This window comes from Plectropomus leopardus, chromosome 2, assembly GCF_008729295.1.
Source record: "Plectropomus leopardus isolate mb chromosome 2, YSFRI_Pleo_2.0, whole genome shotgun sequence".
NCBI classification, from domain to species: domain Eukaryota; kingdom Metazoa; phylum Chordata; class Actinopteri; order Perciformes; family Serranidae; genus Plectropomus; species Plectropomus leopardus.
Genome location: NC_056464.1, coordinates 12,482,114 through 12,502,715, shown reverse-complemented (window position 1 = coordinate 12,502,715; position 20,602 = coordinate 12,482,114). Strand labels below are relative to the sequence as shown.

The 20,602-nt window shown below is 41.7% G+C and overlaps 1 protein-coding gene across 1 annotated transcript in view; it reads left to right on the top strand.

The window, feature by feature from the left end:
- The window catches only part of LOC121953960 (calmodulin-binding transcription activator 1-like), a 57,777-nt gene that overhangs the window by 6,559 nt on the left and 30,616 nt on the right, over nt 1–20,602 (top strand). The window contains 1 exon segment of the mRNA XM_042501251.1: nt 1,721–1,824. Coding sequence (XP_042357185.1) covers nt 1,721–1,824 — 104 coding nt within the window.

Sequence of the window (20,602 nt, the reverse complement as noted above, 5' to 3'; positions counted from 1 at the left end):
AGACTGCGGGGAGAGCATTGCTTTTAAAGGGGATAAGAGATGCCCATGTGATTGGCCATGATTGTTACCAACCCCAAATGCACTGGTAATGTATGATAATGGATTCTTGTTAATCCAAATCTGTTTCCGGTTGGGCCCCAGGTGTGCTGGGCACCTCCACCTGCTATCCAAAAATAAGTGCGCTACCACTCCCTCTGCGCACTGCACACTTAACTGTTGTTTTGTCTGCTCTACCTGATTGCAAACTTCTCAAACTTACTTGTCACTGTGAATCACCCATCAGTGAATAAGATATAATAAGGGACACTTACATAAAGATGACGTGTAAATATTAACAGTAGTTGGTGTGAAATTTGTTGGCTTTGTACTGTTTCATTCATTAGGAACAACATACTTACTGAGCCCTTCCAAATATAAGCCTATCATCTCTGGAGCTGCAAGGTTTAATCAATTAATTAACTATTTGTCAACTATTAAATTAATAACCAACTCATTTTCTCATTTATTAATTAGTTTGAGTAACTTTTCTCGGTTTTCACATTCTTAAATGTGAATATGTTATGGTTTCTTTACAGCAAACTGAATATCTTTGGGTTGTGGACAAAACAATGCATTTTAAGAAGCCATCTTGGACATTGGGAAAGACTGGTCACCTTTTTTCCCCTAACTGTTTCTTTACATTTTATAAACCAAACAATTAGTTGATTTATCAAGAAATAATCGATAGATCATTCAACAATATAAAAAAACTGTTGGTTGCAGCCCTAGCCATCTCATCTCTGCTAAGCCGTTTGCAGCTATAGAAATGAGTTCAACAACCAAGGAATTGCTTAGCATTTCAGCACTCCCAGTTCCCTCTTCTCAAAGTCAATGTTTTTTGTTTGTTTGTCTTTTGTTAGAAATAAGATCTGTGATTAACACAGTTGTAAGACATTTTTAATTTTTTTTTTCTTGTATGGCATTAAATTAATCAGTAAATACCCCACTTGTTAAATTTGAAATTTATGTGTCTTAAAAAAGTTGGTTTGTAAACATGTGGGTAAGCGAGACTACAGAGTATCATCATGCCAAAACATGCTGATCAAGGCTTTAGACAGCCTTGTTATGGTGAAGTCATGTGACCATAGTGTAGTTTATAGCCTAATGTAAGGTTTTTATTTCTGGGTATTGCATTTATGCTTCACGGATTTGTTAAGCATAAATGCAAAGTGTTGTCAATTTGTGAAGATTATCTTGCTGAACAAAACATGTCGGTATCATTGCCACAGAGCTTATTTTTTTGCAGTAATTCAAAATCCAATGGAAAAATCCCACAGGCCTTTTGATGAGGGAATCAGGGTGACACTAACTTCTGTGTCAGCCGACAGAAAAAGTAATCCCTGTGGCATGCTATATTTCTGATAATCAGAAATACCAGTAAGTACATGTAAATCAAGTACTGGATGGACTGAAATTAATTAAATTTCATGTCCTTCATAGGCCTGAGCAAATTTGTGTGTAAATTCCATTGCCTAAGGTCACATCCAGGCATTAAAATGCTACACAACAAAAGTTTGTTATGATTTTATTTATCCAGATCCCAGAGATACAGCTTTTTGGTATTCTCCTCACACAATGTCTCTGTGTCTGATGAGAAATTTCTCTCCTCTTCCTACTCATCCCTCATTTATCTTCCTTTATCTTCCCCCTTTCTCCTCCCCCACCTCCCCTTCCGTTCCAGATGAGCCAGGCCAGTTGAAGATCTACCTTCCGAAGAAGCTGCTAGAGTGTCTACCCAAATGTTCCTCTCTGCCCAAGGAACGCCATCGCTGGAACACCAACGAGGTGAGACTTCGACACACTCAAGAGGGAAATATCGTTGGCAGTGAGATGAACTCAGTGTTTTTTAGCTGGTGACTCATCATAATGTCACATTGAGAGATGAAGAGGAGGTAAACAAACACAATGGCAGCTTTTCATTACGGGACCCTAAAACTGTGACACTAGGAAATAAAAGCAAAAAAAAACCCCAGCAACCTGAGCTCACAGCCAAAAATCCCACTGACTTTACATTCCATTTGGCATGTTGCTGTCTATTTCGCTTTGTAATCCAAACAACTCTGGGTTAAGGCTTAGGAATCAGGGGCTCCTGGGTCTAAAACTATATATGGCTTAGAGGCTAAGAAATGAGAAATGAGGCTACAGATTGAAAGTTTCCACTGCTGATTTCAACTGGGTTCACAAACTCTATAGTCAGTAGGATAAAGATTGTTTTATGAACCTGACATTGTTGCTATGCAACCATAGAAAGCTGTTAAATGTGTGGCACATTTCTGCTCATAGTTGCTTTTTTTCCTGCTTTGTGTTATGTGTAAAAATGATGCTCTAGTTACATTGTGTAATGCTGTCCTACAAAACAAAAAATAGAGGAGAAAATGAAAAGCTGTCTGTGAGGTATAAACAAGAGAAGCAGTGACCATGTACCCAGAGGAGTTGATCATAAAAGCGAGTTAAGTTAAAGTAACTCAAGGGCTTTTTGCACTTCACTCTAGTCAATGTTAACCACATTATAGAACTTAAAGTATGCTTTGACTGTTGACGATTTCACACAAACTCGTGGCTATCTCTCATTAATACAGGGCTGAGTTTGCTGCTTTAGGCCAAAATTAGCATCATATTTGCAGCATGAACAATAGATAACTTAAACTGCACTGCTGGCTAAGTGGTACAATGTAAAATGGGGCCAAATTAGGTTGGGACAACTTTACTCATGGCCAAAGATAACCCTGAGCTAAACATTTGGGGTGTGAAAAGCTTTTCAGAGTTGCATGTTGTTCCAGACTTAAGCTGTTAGCTTAGGGAAGTGTTTGATGGGTGAAAATGGATGCAGGCATTTATCGTCAATAGCTCCTTGTTTATGCATTGCACAACTCACCACTGGTGGTTTGCTCCATCCATTGTGATGTTGTTGGCCTCTGCTGAGACATTTTCTCCATGTGCAGGCTGTGCACTCCATTATGGATGTGTGTTTGTGTGTTTGTGTTATTGATTACCAAGTCCGGCATTATTATGCAATGCAAAGCTGATTTGGCCTGTGGTTTTTCTCTCAGGAAAGTCATTACATTTTTCATGCAATCCATCTCAATGAAGGTCATACTGGGAGTTAAGCACGGCGCCTACTGAATAGTGTGCTCACATGAATAGGCTGTGTGTGTGTGTGTGTGTGTGTGTGTGTGTGTGTGTGTGTGTGTGTGTGTGTGTGTCTGTGTGTGTGACTGTGTGTGTGTCTGTGTGTGTGTGTGTGTGTGTGTGTGTGTGTGTGTGTGTACGTACAGTTCAGAACAACGTGACCGCTGCTGGTTAGGGGACTTCCACACATCAGCCTAACCAAGAGCAATTGTGCACAAGGCGCAGGGTAGACTAGACTAAAGCACCTTGTTGCTGCCCCCTCTCCTGCCCTCTCCTTCTTTCACTCCATCAGTCTCCCTTCCAACTTACCATCTAGTCCTCTCTATCTTTATCTTTCATTTCCTCTCCAACCCCCCTCCTGCTCTCCCACTCTCTCTCTCTCTTTCTCTCTCTCTCTCTCTCCCTCCCTCTCCGTTGCTCTCTCTCTCTGATGAGGAGGTACAGGCTCAGTTCAGAGGGAGGTTGGGTGTCCCTCAGCGGATTCCTTCAAAGCTCCTCTTCCACCCAGGCATAAAGTTTCCTGCATACTTAAACACTCCATTGTGTCTGCTACTCCTCTTGCTTGGCGCTTTCATAGGGGGAGCTGTGTGTATGCTCGCTGGGCGTCCAGTGCATGTATGCTTTTCATTCTGTGTATGTGTTTCTGCCTACGTGTGTGTCTGTCAGGGATGTGTGCAACTCCAGATTATTGCGGTCGATTATTTTGAAGCTGCAGCAACAAAAGAATTGATTTTTTTTTTCCCCGCGCGTGTTGATTTTTATCTGTCTGTATTGCAGACATTGCAAGAAGTCGTTTTCATCAGCAGCATATTGAAAATTGAAATCATCATTGGTCATCAGTTTTGGACACGTGGGGTTTGTACGTCCACTATAGATTTTGGGGCAACCCAAAATTAATACGTGTGGTTTCCAGACCAATCAGCTGCTGGCTGTCAAGTCAGCTGTCAGATTTGAAGCTTTCAATTTATTTATTCAGTCGCATCCCCTCACTGTGCGTGTGTTTGTTTGTGTTCAAATATAATATCGTTCTGGTCTAGATGTTGCTCATGAAGTGTGGTGATGTGTTATCGACAAATGGCGTGTTGAAAACGCCCAGTAATTATTCGGTGCATAGACACACTTCTCTGTCTGTGTTTGGTTGTGCGTGTACGTTTTTGCCTTTGTGGGTTTCCAATTGAATTCTTCATTTCCATATGCTTATGCATAAGAAAATCAAAAACTGGTTTTGTGTTTCCTCATCCTCACTGTTGTCTGCATGTAGAATTAGGATTATCCTTAGTGTGTGTATGTGTGTGTGTGTGTGTGTGTGTGTGTGTGTGTGTGTGTGTGTGTGTGTGTGTGTAAGAAGATAGTGTGATAGATAAAGAGATTACCATTCTCTGTTTGGATGAGAATGCCTCTGATTAAGTCAGACCCAATCTTTACAAGTCTTCATCTGATATGTCCTTATTCTCACCTTTTTCTTGGCATGCATACGTCTCTGCAAGTGTGTGTGGCTATCCGTGTGCGTGCGTTTGTTTTCTTGTTGGTGTGCGTGATCGCATATGATCCTCTGATCTCTGTTTTGTCACGCATGGCTCCCCCCGACACCTTGGCCTCCCACGAGCACTGAGCTGTGACCCCATACATTTTTACCCCATCCACTTCTCCTCCTCCTCCTCCAACTCCTCCTCTCTGTCCTTTCCTCTCTTCCTTCCCTCTTTTCCTCCCTCTCTCTCTCTCTCTCTCTCTCGCTCTCTCTCTCTTTTGTGTATCTACTGATGTGTGAAATTATTCTGGGATGGAGGGATGGATTCCTCCCTGAAGGGCTGAGCGGAGGCGTGAGCCTTTTGTTCAATAATAGATTGGGGGTGTATGTGTATCTGTCCATGGTAATAGACTATAGACTAGTTTTAGATAACAAACCACACTCAGGTGGACAGACTGATGGTAGCTCCTGTTTTATCCACCCATCGGGAATGACTTGTTTGGTTTCAGCAAATTCTGTGGAGCACTGAAATAAGGACGCTATCAAACTTTCTCAATGTAGACAAAAGCAAACTTTAGAGTCTGGTCCTTGGTCTCAAGCTCATGAAAAGATATGATTACTCTTGTGGGGACCCTCGACACCCTGACTCATATTTTAAGAAGCCAGGCTGAGTGGAATACTGAGTGTTCGAAAGCTTCTGTTTAAACTATGAAACGTGCACTCCCACACTATGCGACTGTGCACGTCATTGCATGATCTAATGTGCATTTTAAAGGCTTCTACTTCAGAGCAGCCCCCCCACTATGATTCAAATGATGCAACTGTCAAACGGGTCGGCTCAGACTTCAGTACATCACACAGACGACAGCGGTCTGTGCCACAATGCCTCTGCATGTGAGTCTGCTCCACATGTCGCTCAACTGTACGGCAGCTGAAAGCAAGCGTTAGAAAACGGCATTACTCCAGTGTTAATGATATGAAATAATATGATATGAAACATGCAGTGTTTCATTGTAGGACTCTGTTCTCATCATGCAATGATATATTTGGGAGCTGTGTGGTGTGAAGGCAGCTAGTTGACAGTTCACACACGCTCGGGTCTGGCTGTGCCGCTGCATGACACTAACATGATTGCTTGAATGAGAAGCAGATCAAAAAGCATATACATTTTAGACCACTGCCCCATCTGCCTCCCGTGCATGTGCATCAAGTGTAGGCGTTGCCATGGTAACAGATTGGGTGCGTGTGTGTTAATGGTATGATCAATGCTGCATGTTTGACACCAACACTGTTAGTGATTGTTCAGTACATCAAAGGTGATAAGAGCGACTAGAACACTTAATCACGATTCCAAACATGTACGACAGACCCCCCCCCCGCCAAAAAATTGGTGAAGGACAAAAGCTCTTAATCTCAGGTAAAAATGTCAGAAACCCACCCACACTCACCTGCGCACACTGTGGCGTCTCAGCTGGTGTGAGCTTCAATTTCCAGCCCAAACAAAGCTCTTTGTGCATGCACCTCTGTCTGTGAGTTTCCCTGAGTGAATGTGTGTTTGTGCGTGTGTAATTTATTATTCATGTCATTATTGTTGTTTGTGAGCCATTAAATAGATACATTGAATTAAATATGCATGCATTGTTGTATTCCTATGTTTCTTCGTAGAGATATTTCCCATTTTCTCCCTGAGGCAGCGGAAGTATCTGGAAAAGTTACACAGGAGGGACAGCGTTAAATGTCAGCTACCAGAGCATGTGAATAAAATACTATGGATTAGTTACAAAAACCCAGAGCGATGCAGACAGCCAGTTGCAGCCCCCTATGCTCCATTTATACTGTGGTGAAGGGTGCCCTTGATTTATGAATTTGATGTGTGAAATGCTAATGTCCAGCTAACACTGGCATGGGACCGGCAGAGGCTGACACTCTCCATTTTGTCTGCCATGTCGGAACAAAGACAAAAGTAACACGCCTTTGGAAACTTAGCGCAAGTCGCATTTTTTAAAATGGAATGGGTTTGCCGTTCTTGCATTTGTTTGATAACGTGTTCGCGAGAGACTTGGTGTATCCGTGTCAGTGTGTGTGAGTGTGTGTGTCCCAGAGCCTGCCTATGGCTGTAACCTCTCCAGTTGACATTGAGCTCTGTGCTGTTGCCGTTTACCAGAGTAAAGCATGGTTTAATGAGGGGGCAAAGATGCCAACACACATTCTCACATGCTCACACATGCTTTCACACATGTATATACACACAGAGACATGCACACGCACAATACCAAAGGGGTGTTTCACAGCTCCTTGTGTTTGATTCCTATTCTTTTATTTTTAATCATTCCTCTGTCTTTTGGGTTGAGAGATATTTTATGTTTGGAGAGCGCCAAGTTATAATCACTAATTAGTCCTCCAGGCTCTCTCTCTCCCTCCCTCCTTCTTTTTCTCCTCCTCTTTGTCTATCTCTCCATCTCTCTCTGAGCCAAGCATAGCCCAATTAACACCCAACGTCATTTTGTATCTGTTGTGACTTCCATTTCCGCTTGAACTCCAGACGCTCCATACTGTCCTGCTGACCAAACTGGCACTATGAACCGAATGTGCAGCAATGCAAAGAATTAATTAGATTCGTTCTATTCATGAATGTAATTTCCATGTCGATACATGTAATTATCCAGCAAGCTTTTCATTTGCAAATGCGGCTGTACATGGGAAATTGGACATGTGCGGAGATGCCTTGCAGATTGTTGGGATCGGTATTTCAGCGGGTTTCAGTCATGCAGATATTTCACCATACACAAGTTCACAAAGGGGCTGAGATTAACCAGGTTTTACAAGTCTAGTCAGGGAAAGCCAGGTGTCTGAGGTAGGAGTTAGTGTCTCCTCTTTCTCCTCTCCTCTCCTCTCCTCCTACCCAACTGGAAGCCCCACATTTTCCTCCTGTTCTATTTTCTACATGCCGCACAGACCCACTATTTATCTTGCCCACTATAATTTGACACAAAATATTGTTAACTGGAGACACAGAAATATATTAAACAGTGGGAATGTGTGACTGTGAGTGTGGGGGCGCTGTGTATGTGCCTGAGCTCTTTTTGTGTGTGCCTACATGCGTGTGTATTTGAGTGTGTCTTTGTGTTTTTACTTCCAACCAAAAACAAAGTGAATGACCAGCAGTGTCTGCTGCAATAAGAAGCCGGGCTGTGCAGTGGAGACAATACTTTTTGTGTCCTTAAATATCCCCACATAGAACCTCTGTAATATCTGAGTCCTGTGTAAATTAGATTTAATTCATCTGAGACGGATAAAGCATTAAAATGTGTAAGTGTGTGCATTTGGACGCACACACAGATGGTCCTTCTACTTCTATTTTGAGTGCGTGAACTGTATGTGTAGAGCTTTTGATAACTTTATTTAACTTCGATAACTTTCAGCTCCTCAGGCTTTAGAAGTCAAGTATATTTTACAACAGCTGTTCAAGGCCATTTTGCATGTTTACATCCCCAAACAACAGTAAGATGTCAACAAAACATCTTACTGTAAACCAAGCACCACGGGTGCAGGAACCTATTGATTTTGAAGTTTTGCTTTAGCATCTTCATTTTCTGACTTAATTATACCTGGAGCTTAGACACTTGTCAAAGAATAAAACTAGTTCAAGATTGTCATCTGGAGTTTGATGCAAAGAACAGTGTTGTCATCAAGACCACCTAAACGGAGATCATGTTATGATTTATACTGGTATTGGGACTGAGGCAAGACCTAGACTTTTAGGGGTTGAGACCACAGACTATATATAAAGATGAACAGGGTTTCTCCAATTACTCCAACTTTACAAAATGAAGCCAAAATATTCGGATACGGCTGCTGCAATCATGAGATTATGATGTCATTTGAAGTCAGAGTCTGCACAGTAGCAATCTCGAGTTCCTGCCCATACACTCAACTAACCAACTGCAAGAAGTGCCATTGAATGCGGGCACGCAGATTGGTTAACACAGCTGTCAGTCATAATGTCAAATTCCCATTTTCTAGCATCAAAAACTAATTCAAACTTATCAGAAAAATGAATACTTGAACAAACATCAAGAACTACCTGAAATGACAGAAACCACCCTTGAAAAAGATTATTTGCCGTGTACGTTGTGTTTTTAGTTTGGCCCTGGTCGCATTTTCTTGCATGGAGGGGGTGGGGTTTATGACTTGCACTGCAGCCAGCCACCAGGGGGCAATTGAGATGTTTTCGCTTAACTTTTGGGGAGCTGTTATGTTGTTTATTTTTATAATACAGGCTATGATTGATACCAAGTCAAGACCAAGACCAGATCAGTGTAGGTCACACACTGCTGGACACACACACGATAAAATGTGCAAAATACAAACCATGGGCACTCCTCAAATTGATCTGAAAGATCAGCTTCCCCATTAAAAAGAAACCCCATTAAAACCAGTAAACAAATAAAGATTCCTTTTCATTCACTCCTTTTTATTGCCATATACTGAATATATATTTATCTGTAAGTGTGCAATGAGAAGTGGCCTGTTGAAAAAATTCACTGCAGAAGTGACTGCATTTTATGTGTGGGAATTTTCCGTTGTTAATATAATATAAACAAACTTAGCCATTGTTATTCAATTATCCTTTTTTGTACAGGCAATTTAGTGATGTCCCCAGAGCCGTGGTCTTGACCAATCTCAAAATAAAATCCAGAATCCTCTTTGTCTGAGATCAAAACAAGACCAAGTAAATATGCGGTTGATTGTGAGATGAGACTGAGGCCTTTGAAAAGGTTTTGATCATGAGACTAATCCCGAGAACTACATCACTGGAAAACAATGGTGCACAAGTGAAACAATATTTTAAAAAAGAAGAAATAACATAAAAATTTCAGGAAGTCCTTCTCACAATATTTGTACAGTTGTTTAATTCAAGTCTGGGCATGTATTTGTTTAGTCCGCACAGGTAGCACTACCCTGATGGCCACTCTTTTACCCAGGTGCACAATTATTTAGCAATATTTTACTTTAAAAATTAACGTGATCAGTTTGCACTGAGCAAATCTGTGGACACCTGAGACGGTATGAGTTCTACATGAGTCGTTTGAGAGGTTTTTTACAGACGATTGTTACTGCTTCATTGTTGTGTAAGGATTACGGAGTTGTCCAGCAGCAACAGTGGGCGGGAGCTGCTACAACAGCTTTTCCTTTATGTCACATATTTAGTGGATATGTTCAAAATCTCTCTGACTGCTCAGTCAAACCTCTTAGAAAATATATCAGACAGGCAATTGCACCATACCAAACATAACATATTGATCAGTAACTTGTGAATTGTAGCTCACCCTCAAATACTTTTACTCAATATGAATTCAGTGTGCAGTCCACTGGTTCTTATTTTTGCATCGATAGCATTTATCTGTTTCACATTTTATGGGTTTTTTTTCTTCTTTTTTTTTTTTTTGCTGTTGCTGGCATAATGTTGATTCAGTCTCTACAGAATTTTTCCACACTGCATATTTGGGCAGATTATGGCTCTCTTATTTCTAGTGCAACATAATATTTATATGCTTGAAGTCAGAAAAACCACAATTCTCACAAATATTTGGGATGTTCTCCAATGAGTGTCCCCTTGTGTTTTCTGTGCAAAGTTGCCTCTGTAAATTTTACACACAGCATTATTAACTGCCTACCTTGTGACTAATCCAAACAGTTAAGAAAACATTTGTACAAGACACAAAAATGAAGTTGGCAGAGAGTATGTGCAAACTAACTACTTAATGCTAAAGCAATCAACTTCACAGACCTATTTGCAAAGGGGCCACAAACGAATATCAGACCACATTTGTTTAGGCTCTATAAAGTTGCTGTGAGGTCAAATTGTCAGTTTTGTTGATATCTCATGGATCTCAGTGTGCTGGCCTCATAGGCTTCAACCCACTAATGGCCACTTGCAGGCTGCAGCTCTATTTTTAATTAAAACTGGGAAGATTATGTGGTCGTTTAATTGCAAAATCAATGTTATTTATTGCTGAGCAAGAATACAATATAATGATAAGGAATGTCAGCTTCACTTGCTTTGATTTCTTTTCACTCGTTATCAGTGTAGACTCTGTATATTTGATTTGATAACCATAATGTGTACATGGGAAACCATAAATATGAATATTTAGCAGTAAATGTAAATTATCAACCACAGCGTTGGTTAATATTTAACATTCAGTGGTAGCATTTCTCAAGGTAAATCTGTTCATCTCTGTGTTTCCCTGTTAATGAGTTGAGAAGTCATATTATCATGGAGCTCTCCTGCCGTGTTTACTGCACACTGTGAACAGTGTTCATCAACTGGTATTTGGCCTCATGGAGTTTTGTTTCACAATTAAAGACTTTAATTTTGAAGCAGTCTTGCCCATATTCACATGTTTTTACAGAGATGGAAGTGCATCAGATGTTTCTCCAAAATCTTGACTACATGAGAGATAAACATCTTGTGCACCTGTAGCAACCATCCCCACTGTGGAGTAAGTAGTTGGTTTGTTGTCCTTTGAAAGTTTCATTGAAATTTTCCATTGAAATGCATTATCCTAACAAGCTCATACATCAAAAAGACATAAGAAGAAAAATATTTGCTATGAGTACATTTTTTTATCCTTTTAGAACAATATAAAGAACAATACATGTGACAAACTATCCCTAAAGAAAACATGGCATGCGATAAGCATCCCCAACTGGGATTTTTTTTGCTAGTGACTAATCTAACAACTACTGTTACAACACTGGCAAATAGTAGCACAAAAGTCCAACATTATTTAAAAAAGAAAAAGTAACATCAAAATATCTTGAAGTCCTTCTCACAATATTCGTACAATTGTTAAATTCAAGTCTAGGTATGTATTTATCTAGTTTGAAGCTTTAAAACAAAGGTAGCACTACCCTGATGGCCACTTTTTTACTTGTGCTTATTTGCTGGTGCTCACTCTGTCAGTCTCCAGGTGCACAATCATTTAGCAATATTTTACAGGAAAAAATAACGTGTTCTATTTTCACTGAGCAAATCTGTGGACACCTGAGACGGTATGAGTTCTACATGAGTCATTTGAGAGGGTTTTACAGACGATTGTTACTGCTTCATTGTTGTGTAAGGATTACGGAGTTGTCCAGCAGCAACAGTGGGCGGGAGCTGCTACAACAGCTTTTCTTTTATGTCACATATTTAGTGGATAAATTTAAAATCTCTCAGAATGCTCAGTCAAACCTATCTGAAAGCAGATCAGCTGGGCAATTGCACCATACCAAACATAACACTGAATTGTGAATAGTAGCCCAACCTTCAAATACTTTCACTCAGCATGAATTCTGGGTGCATTCCACTGGTTTCATTTCTGCATCAATAACATTTATCTATTTCACATTTCATGTTTCTTTTTCTTTTCTTTTTTGCCTTTTATTTGGTTGTCCCTATCTTACTTTTTAAAAATTGAGGCGATCTTAATTTAAAAAGTTTAATTTCATTGAAATTTTTCATTGAAATGTAACAATCTAACCAGCTCATGCAGCGAGAGAACAAAAGCAAAAAAAGCAATTTCTATCAGTGCTTTTTTATTCCTGTGACAAGCAGTCCCAGCTGGGTTTTTTTTCTAGTGACTAATCTAACAACCACATGTTGTAGCCTAGCTAAGAAAAACATAGTTCTCCCTTTATACTGTTTAATGGTAATAATTGTTTTATTATAAACCCATAATGTAAAAGCCTAGAAGAGAAACACAGACCACCTGAATATTTACATTTTGCCATGAGAAATATCATAAGTCTCACCTTACTGTCAAGTGTCTTAGGTGTTAATGTTAAGTGTCTGTAGGTGACCTCTGACCTCACTTCTGAAAAAATCAGTATCAATATTTTTAAACAACACCCTCACGGGAGTGAGATCTATACAATGTGACAACCAACCCTGTTCTCCTTTACATTCCAACGTTGAGCTGCATACATGCCATAAAATTGCCTCAAATTGCCTCAATCCTCATACAGTGATCAAACTGTGATGCAGGTCAGTGTGCTGGTATGCATTCAAAAAACATACCAAACACAAATATGATCTTTTCCTGTTTTTCTGACATTATAATGTTACTCAATTGGATTTCTCGTATCTCACAGATCTTTTATATTTTCAAGGAGCCTTGCCAAGGCAGTAAATTAGCCACCTACGACATATTATCCCCCCCCCCTCCAAAAAAAATAGCAAGATAGCTGGGAGTCTCATGATGCTGTGACTAGCATTTTGTACTAACATTATCCTGGAAATGTACACATTCACAAGATTTACCCTGGGAGATGTATACATTTGCTGGCAAATATACCCTTTCATACATTTATCGTAATAGACAATAGTGTGAACCACTGTGTGCAGGCAGTGTGTGTGTGTGTGTGTGTGTGTGTGTGTGTGTGTGTGTGTGTGTGTGTGTGTGTGTGTGTGTGTGTGTGTGTGTTGCATTCCACTCAGGAGACCACCGTGTGTGTCCAGTGTTTCTGTAGTTCCATCCAGCATCACGTATTTCACCATCTCTCTGTCTCTCCCCTCTTCTTCCTCCCTCCTGCTGATGTATGGAATGTCTACTCTCATATGGAGTGTGCTTGTAAAAGTCACGGTAATCAAATTTCACTGATTCCTGGGGGATTAAACAAGGTGGCATTTACGTGCGCGTATATGAATGTGCGTGTTCTGTCTCTGTGCATACACAATATTAGCCGTGTACTAAGCTGTGTATTGTAATGCAGCTGTGTCATTAGTCTAAGACCAGCTCAGCTGTAATATATCATCCATCATCTTGTACTCCAAGGAGGCAACTATATAAGGGATACTGATACCGCATTTGCATACTGACAGTGCATATATTTAATTGTTTGAATGTACAGTATGAAGCAGTATGTGGGTGGGAGGGATGATGAACACCTAATATAAGAGGAAGAGCATCTCACTTGTTTCTTGGCCAAGTGACGGAGATTGAGAATAGTGTTCTTTTCATGCCTTTGGGTGTTTGACAGAGAAAGTTTTTTGCTAACGGTATTGCAGTCCTCTTTGAAATTCCTCTGTAATACTTGGAGCAAAATCACACCGTCCCAAAAATTAGATTGTTATTCAGTGGAAGTGTTCACTCCCTTCTCCAGCAGACAGGAAAAACATGGCAACAGCAAGTTTTCCCGTCCCAAAAACAAGTATTACCTAGTGTTAATCCTAACTGCATAATTGCCTCTTGTTGGCAGCATATATGTCTGGCAGTATGTTTGTATATGTAGCCTGCCAGCTCTCAAGTCTTAACATTGTCCAATACACAACATCAGCATCATCTTCTTTTCTCAGCGAGGCTGCATAAGCTCCGGCCCCCGTCTGCTCTAAGGTGTCATTGCAATGTTGGAACTAGAAAGTCACAGTCCATTACAGTTCATATGAGGTGGAAAGTTACCAGGACAGCCTGGCAGGCAATGACTGATGTCTGTCTCCTCTTCAATCTCTAAAAGTGCATTAAATTAGAGTAATTATTAAATGGCTTTGCCAGCACGATACACATTTAATGGTTGAAAACAAACTGGATTCAAGCAAACAAAATGTCTCGCAAAGGTCATGATAGTTTCCAACGATAATACAAATGGAAATGGCTGCTGTGAAGCTGTAAAAACGTTGGTTATATTTCTCATCTCCCCCCCTGTTATTTATTTATATACATGTATCTTACATTATATAGAAGTTTAAAGATAGCTAACATACCTTTTGCGCCCACTGCATGAGTCACAGTGCTTGAAGTGAGGGTGATGACACTGGGCTCTACCCTGTGCAGTGTATCATCACTGTAAATATACTGTAGCAACAGTGAGGAGGAGCCCCTTTGGATCTATTGATATGCTATACCGTGCACTTTTAAGCTATTTATGGCAAATGTTGCATGTTCATCAGATATGATCACTTACAGCATCTCACTGTTTGTGTATTTTGTTAGCTATTGATGCGTACAGTCTGTCTTTGATGCATGGAGAAATTTCAAGATGGATTATGTCAAACTGAATTCAAAAAGAAACAAATCCATACTTTTTACCACAAGATATAATAAAGACGTTCCAGACGCTGCCTAAATTGTGCTGACTCCTGATTTGTGGTTATGACAGCAACAAAATGAGTAAAGCCTCTCTGGGATTTCAAAAATAATGTATTTAGCCAAAGAAAAAAAACCCATCATTTTAATCAAGTGCAATCGCAGTAAAAGTGATTTCTGTGGGGAAGGGGTTAAATTGGATTCTGCTTTTTTTGTGTTGCTGGTGTTGTTGTTTAATTGTCAGTAATCAATGGCAGTTGGCCAAGTCAAAGCGCATCATTTTGTCAGCTCTTGAAACGTGTTATTTATGAGCAAGAGGTGAAGTATACTCAGTCACTCCTTGACTCCCTGAAGCACAAGCTGGCAATCATCAGAATTGGGAATGCATTTGGGACTCCTTTATTAAACCATGTGAAAGGTATATCACATTTTGCAATACCCTGAAAGAGTGAGTGCAAGGCCCATAATAACAGTCGATTCAGGTCTACAGCCCAGGGCTTCGTCCTAGGCAGACACAGATCAAACTGCACAACAGTGGAAGCCAGTCACCAGAGCAGGGTTGATAACCTTTTATGTTTACTTTTGCTTATGATTGTTTTAACTCCACCTGCCCATCTCCCAGTATGAAGCCTTGCAGGTCTGATGTCAATAGAATAGATAAACCCCAGATTGCAGACAATTTGTGTATTTGTAAATTGATGCTTGTCTTTGCCAGTTTGTTTTTGAGGCTTGAGGAGAGTTAAATATGCATGACTTCAACATGGGTGGCTCCGAGTCTTTTCCAAAACAACAAACAAATGACATGAAATCTTTATTTGGCGGAGACAAACAAGAATTCTGAATTGATTTTTTTTTTTTTGAGAGAGAGAGAGAGAGATAGAGAGGACTCCACGTGAGCTCCAGCCGTTAACTAGATTTGTTTGTTTCTTCTGAAATGGAGCTCCAGTGATATTTATTGAGAGCGCACGGGCATACCGAAACAGGTGCGTAACCTCACCGCACAAACATACGCGTGCGCTCACACAAGCGTGTGCTCCCATCTTCAGTTGGTTGAGGAGGAGACAAACCTAAAGATCGCCACGGAGACCCATCTTTCAAATTTATTCATTAAACTCCCAAATGCTCCCCTTAACGAATGTAATTAGAATATGGTAATGAGAGAGGGCTGAACCAGGGAGTGTTGTAATACGCTTAGCAGCACAGAGGGAGAGAGGAAGAGAGAGAGAGACAGAAAGAGAGGGAAATAGAGTAAGGGAGTTAAAGGAGAGAAATAGAGAGACTGACTGACAGGGTGCCAATTTATGTCTTGTTGTAAACAAGTATTTATGCCAATGAGAGGTGGCACACACTCTTTCTCTTTCTCTCGCTTTCTTTCTCCCACTACCTCTCTCTCTCTTTCTCTCTCTGTCTCTCTCTCCTTAGCATACCAAACCTCCTCAATAACAATAACATCAACAATAGCTGAGCAGAGACGAGCCTCGGAGGGCAGAATGACTCACAGTGAGATGAGGCATCAGGGGTTAACACAACCACTGGAGACTCCTTCATTGAGACACCCCCCTCACCCTCTCTCTCACTTTTGCTCTCTCTCTCTCTCTCTGTCTTCTTCCGCCTCCCACTGGCAAACACAAATTCATCATTAGAGATTTCAAATATACCTCCATTTGTGTGTGTGTATGTGTGTGTTTGTGTGCACCCCTTTCTTGGTTCACTTTGTGGGGGTTTTTGAGGACTCTGACAGGCTTTATCCAAAGACGCCCTAGCGCAACGGGGGTCCTGGCATTGTGTTTGACACCACACACCTGTTGCCGTCTTTGATGTGTTCACCCTCCTGCTGAGAGAGTGGGGGCCGTCTCCTCAAATGCAAATACAAGACAGGAGGAAGAGGACAGGTAAGGTGTGCGCAAGAGAGGAAGTCTTAGAAAAATATGATTGATGTTCCCTCAGTGGATTGGGGCTGACTCTTCCTTACTCTCAGGTCTCTGCTAAAAAGTTTGCGCTACTTTCCATACTGTGTGTGTGTGTGCGTGCGTGTGTGTATGTGTGTGTGTGTGTGTGTGTGTAGCCACCTTCAACATTTGGACTTCTATATATTGGCGAGAGGGAGATGAGAGGGAAATGAGACAGAAAAAGAGAGGGAACTGGGTGAGCTAGAAGGAGGAGAGGGGGGAGAAAGTAAAGAGGTCAAACCAAAAGGAGAGGGAGTGAGGGAGTGAAAGAGAGGGGAGAGTGACTATTTCATTATAAAGCCGTCACTCACATGGGCAGCAGCAGCCACCACAGAGACTCTTCTGAGACTAGCCCTCTCTGGGTTCGTGTGTGTATGTGTGTGTGCGTCCTACCGTGCCTTGGTTTTGACATGGGGGGTATTTTTGTATGCTTGTATGTTCAAGTGCATGCCGGGGTGACAGAGACAGATGTAACGTTCATATCTCTCTCCCAGCCAGGTGACAGGGGTGGGTCCCCTCTGAAGGTCAGACCTTGTCCTCCAATAGTAGACCGGCACTAAATGTGTGTGTGCATGTGTGTGCGCACACCAATCTGTTGTCCGTGCAGTGTGTGTGTGTCACTGAGAGGAGAGACAGAGAAAGCCGGGGCAAGTTTTATATTTATTTATTTATATTTTCCACACAAGCGACTTTGTGTATTAATAGACGGCCCATTTGTATGCATGTGTGTACAAGTCTTTTATGTCCACGGACTTGCATGTGTGTGTTGCCCAGTGTGTGATGAGGTGTTTATATGATAAACACAAGGCAAGCTTGAGAGGAATTCTGATCAGGGGCTTTGCAACAGTTGTTATGGAAACAGCATTAAGCAGTTGTATTAGCCAGTGGAGGTAATATAAAGGCTGTTGAAAGTAACACACAGTGGGGAGTGAGGCAGTTTGGGAATATAATACAAACTACACATTATTGCTCTGGTTTACAATAGACTTGATGAAATTTTATTGTGTTGCTAGAACAGAACAAAATTATCCTTGTCGTAACTCATTTTTTGGCTCTCTTTCTGTCGAGAGCTACACATTTTAATTAGCCAGGTCAGAGGAACACAGTGCAAACAAGACATTATTGGTCAGGCGTCGCATCATTTATGTTAGCTTAAAGCTGAACACACAACTAACTCACATCCAATTCACATGTTATCAGCCCATTAAAATGGCCGTTATCTGTGATTTTTAGCCACATAGATATGGGTTAGAAGGGGATTGCCACACCTAACATTACACACACTCTATTACACATAGCTCCGTATCACACCATTAAGGAGGCTTTCACATGAGGGACCCAAATACGGATCCAAGTACACCAAAAAGTCCAGTTTGCGTGATTAGTGTGAACACTGTGTATGATACCCTGGCACAGTACACTGATTTGTGCCCAGGTCCACTTGAACAGGTGTAGGCTTCATGTGTACTCTGGTATGCTTCATGCTATGCATCAGGTGTGAACACCAACTGTGCCAGTACACAGAAGTGTACTGCTATTAAACAAGTACTTTTTACCGCTTTTGAAACAGTCTCAGTTTAATACTGATGCCTCTATATCAGTTGGAAGCGCAGCCTACCGCAAACAGACCCAGATTCAGCACCGCTGCCGCCTCTGAGCTGCAGTCAGAGCTCTGACAGAAGGCGGAGAGCTCTGCACCCAACAGCAGCAGCTCCCCCTTCGGCCAGGAGCAGAGCTTCCCCCTTGTTGCTCAGCTGGTCCCCATTGATGACAGTCCCCAAGACAAAAGTGTCCCTCTGATGCGTCCTATCCTAACAGTTGCAGTTGTTTTAGATTCCACTTTCACCTTTATTAGATTTAGGTACAAAAATAACCTGGTTAGGTTTAGAAAGACATGGTACATCAGTTAAATACCATAAGTCCAGCGTCTTCAGAAAAGCAGCCACAGCTCAATGACCTTGGTGATTTTAGAGGTCACTCAGTACTGCTTAAATATTACAGGTCGTGATTCTAAGAGATCGGCCTTGACACATTTCTGGCAACAACTGTGGATAATGAAATGCCTACGGACACCTCTCAATTCTAATGGATTATTGATTATTACAGTTCAAATCAAATTGTATGTAGGTTAAGCATGAAATTGTCATTGTTGTGTTTAATTTAAATGATGAGCCTTTGAAGGAGATGTGTTTAAAAATAGACCAAAATCAATAAAATGTAGGTTAAACTAATGGTGGAGATAGTGCTTGGAATAAAAAAAAAACAAAAAAAAAACAAACACAGAAGCCTGCACTCTGCGAAAAAAAAATAAAATCATAAAAAGCGGGAGGCAATTTTGGATAGAGTGTCTATCAACGTCAGACACTGACAGGGTTGTTCTGGGAAGTAGAGAACCGGTGGAGGTGCTCTGGAACAAATTACAGCATCAGCAGACCTCCCCTGGTAATGCTAATGCAGTTCTTTCCCCCATATATGTATACAAGACTTACCGCGCTCAAGGAGAAAGGCAGAAAAGGATTCTGTAGTTGAAAAGGACATTTCAGTTTGCTACCTCCCCGTGCCGCCAAAATAAACTGTTCGATGCCAAATGATTTCTGTGGTGAGAAACCAGCGACAGCCTTCATTTGAGGCATTTCGAATGGATGTGACAGTTCCAGTTTACAGACAACTCTGTTTTCCCCAGATCTCTGTCGGGGTGATGCTCATCATTAGACTTCAAACGTGCACGCACGCACGCACTCTCCCTCTCACACACACACACAAACACACACACACACACACTAGCCTGTGGCTAGACCCTATAACGGAATCTCCCTGGGGAAAGCTCCTGGATAAGTCTGTTGCAGTGTAGGCGACCCCCACCCCCCCTCTTCCCCGCCCTCCTCTGGAAATCTCCCTGAGGCCTGTGAGTGTATGCGAATGTGTTTGTGCGTGCGCGTGTGTGTCTGTCTGTCTGCTTTTCTGTACATGCCACCAGTTTCTTGGAGGGAGATGGTCTCAGTGATGCGTGAGTGGGAGGCTGATTTCCCCAACTGCATCGCTCGCTCCAATCTAACTTCCCACTCATGCTGTCTGCTTTGTTAGATATTTCTTAAGTAACTCTCTCTCTTTCTCACTTTCTCTCATACACACAGATAGACAGGAATAGGTGTGTGTTGGGAAAACTGTGTGTGCATGTGTGTGTGTGCATTCAGCTGGGCCTGTCGTAATGTATTATTACACTGACTCACACAGACATGCAGAACGTCTGGGTTTCTAGACTAGATCCCTGGAGAAAGACACTTGTCCCTGTCCCTGTGTCTGGCACGGCACACACACGCACACACTAACACATTCACAGTATTCCTAAAGGGTCAGTGTGTCGCCAGGCATGCTCAAAGCGCTCTATCACTGGTTTCCACGGGGAAAATAACTGTGACTTCCTGAGGATCGACCTTCACCATCTCACTTCTGTCACTCTTCACATGGGCGTGTGTGTGTGCTGGTGAGGGAGGGAGCAGCAGTGTGTGTCTGCAGTGAGAGTGTGTATATGTGGGTGTGTTTTTGTGTGTGTGTGTGTGTGTGTGTGTGTGTGTGTGTGTGTGTGTGTGTGTGTGTGTCAGGCTGCCATTTCAGCTGACTCTTCTGTTTCTGGCTTTTTAATGGCTCTTATGGGGCAGGCCTTTAATTGCAAGTCTCTCTCCCTCCTTCTTAATCCTCCCATCCTTCTGTCTCTCCCAGCCCCTCGTCTCCTCTCTTCTTCTCCTCTCTCCTCCCGCCTCCCACTGGCTGACAGTCACTAGGGGAGCCCGAGTGCCTGGCCAGGGCTGTAGAGGCCGTATAGGATATTGACTTGCTGCGGAGTGGTTTGGGAGGAGGAGAGGTGGCTGCCTGTCACAGCTAATGAATAGATGCATAAATGAATGAGGCACTCCGTGTGTGTGTGTGTGTGTGTGTGTGTGTATGTG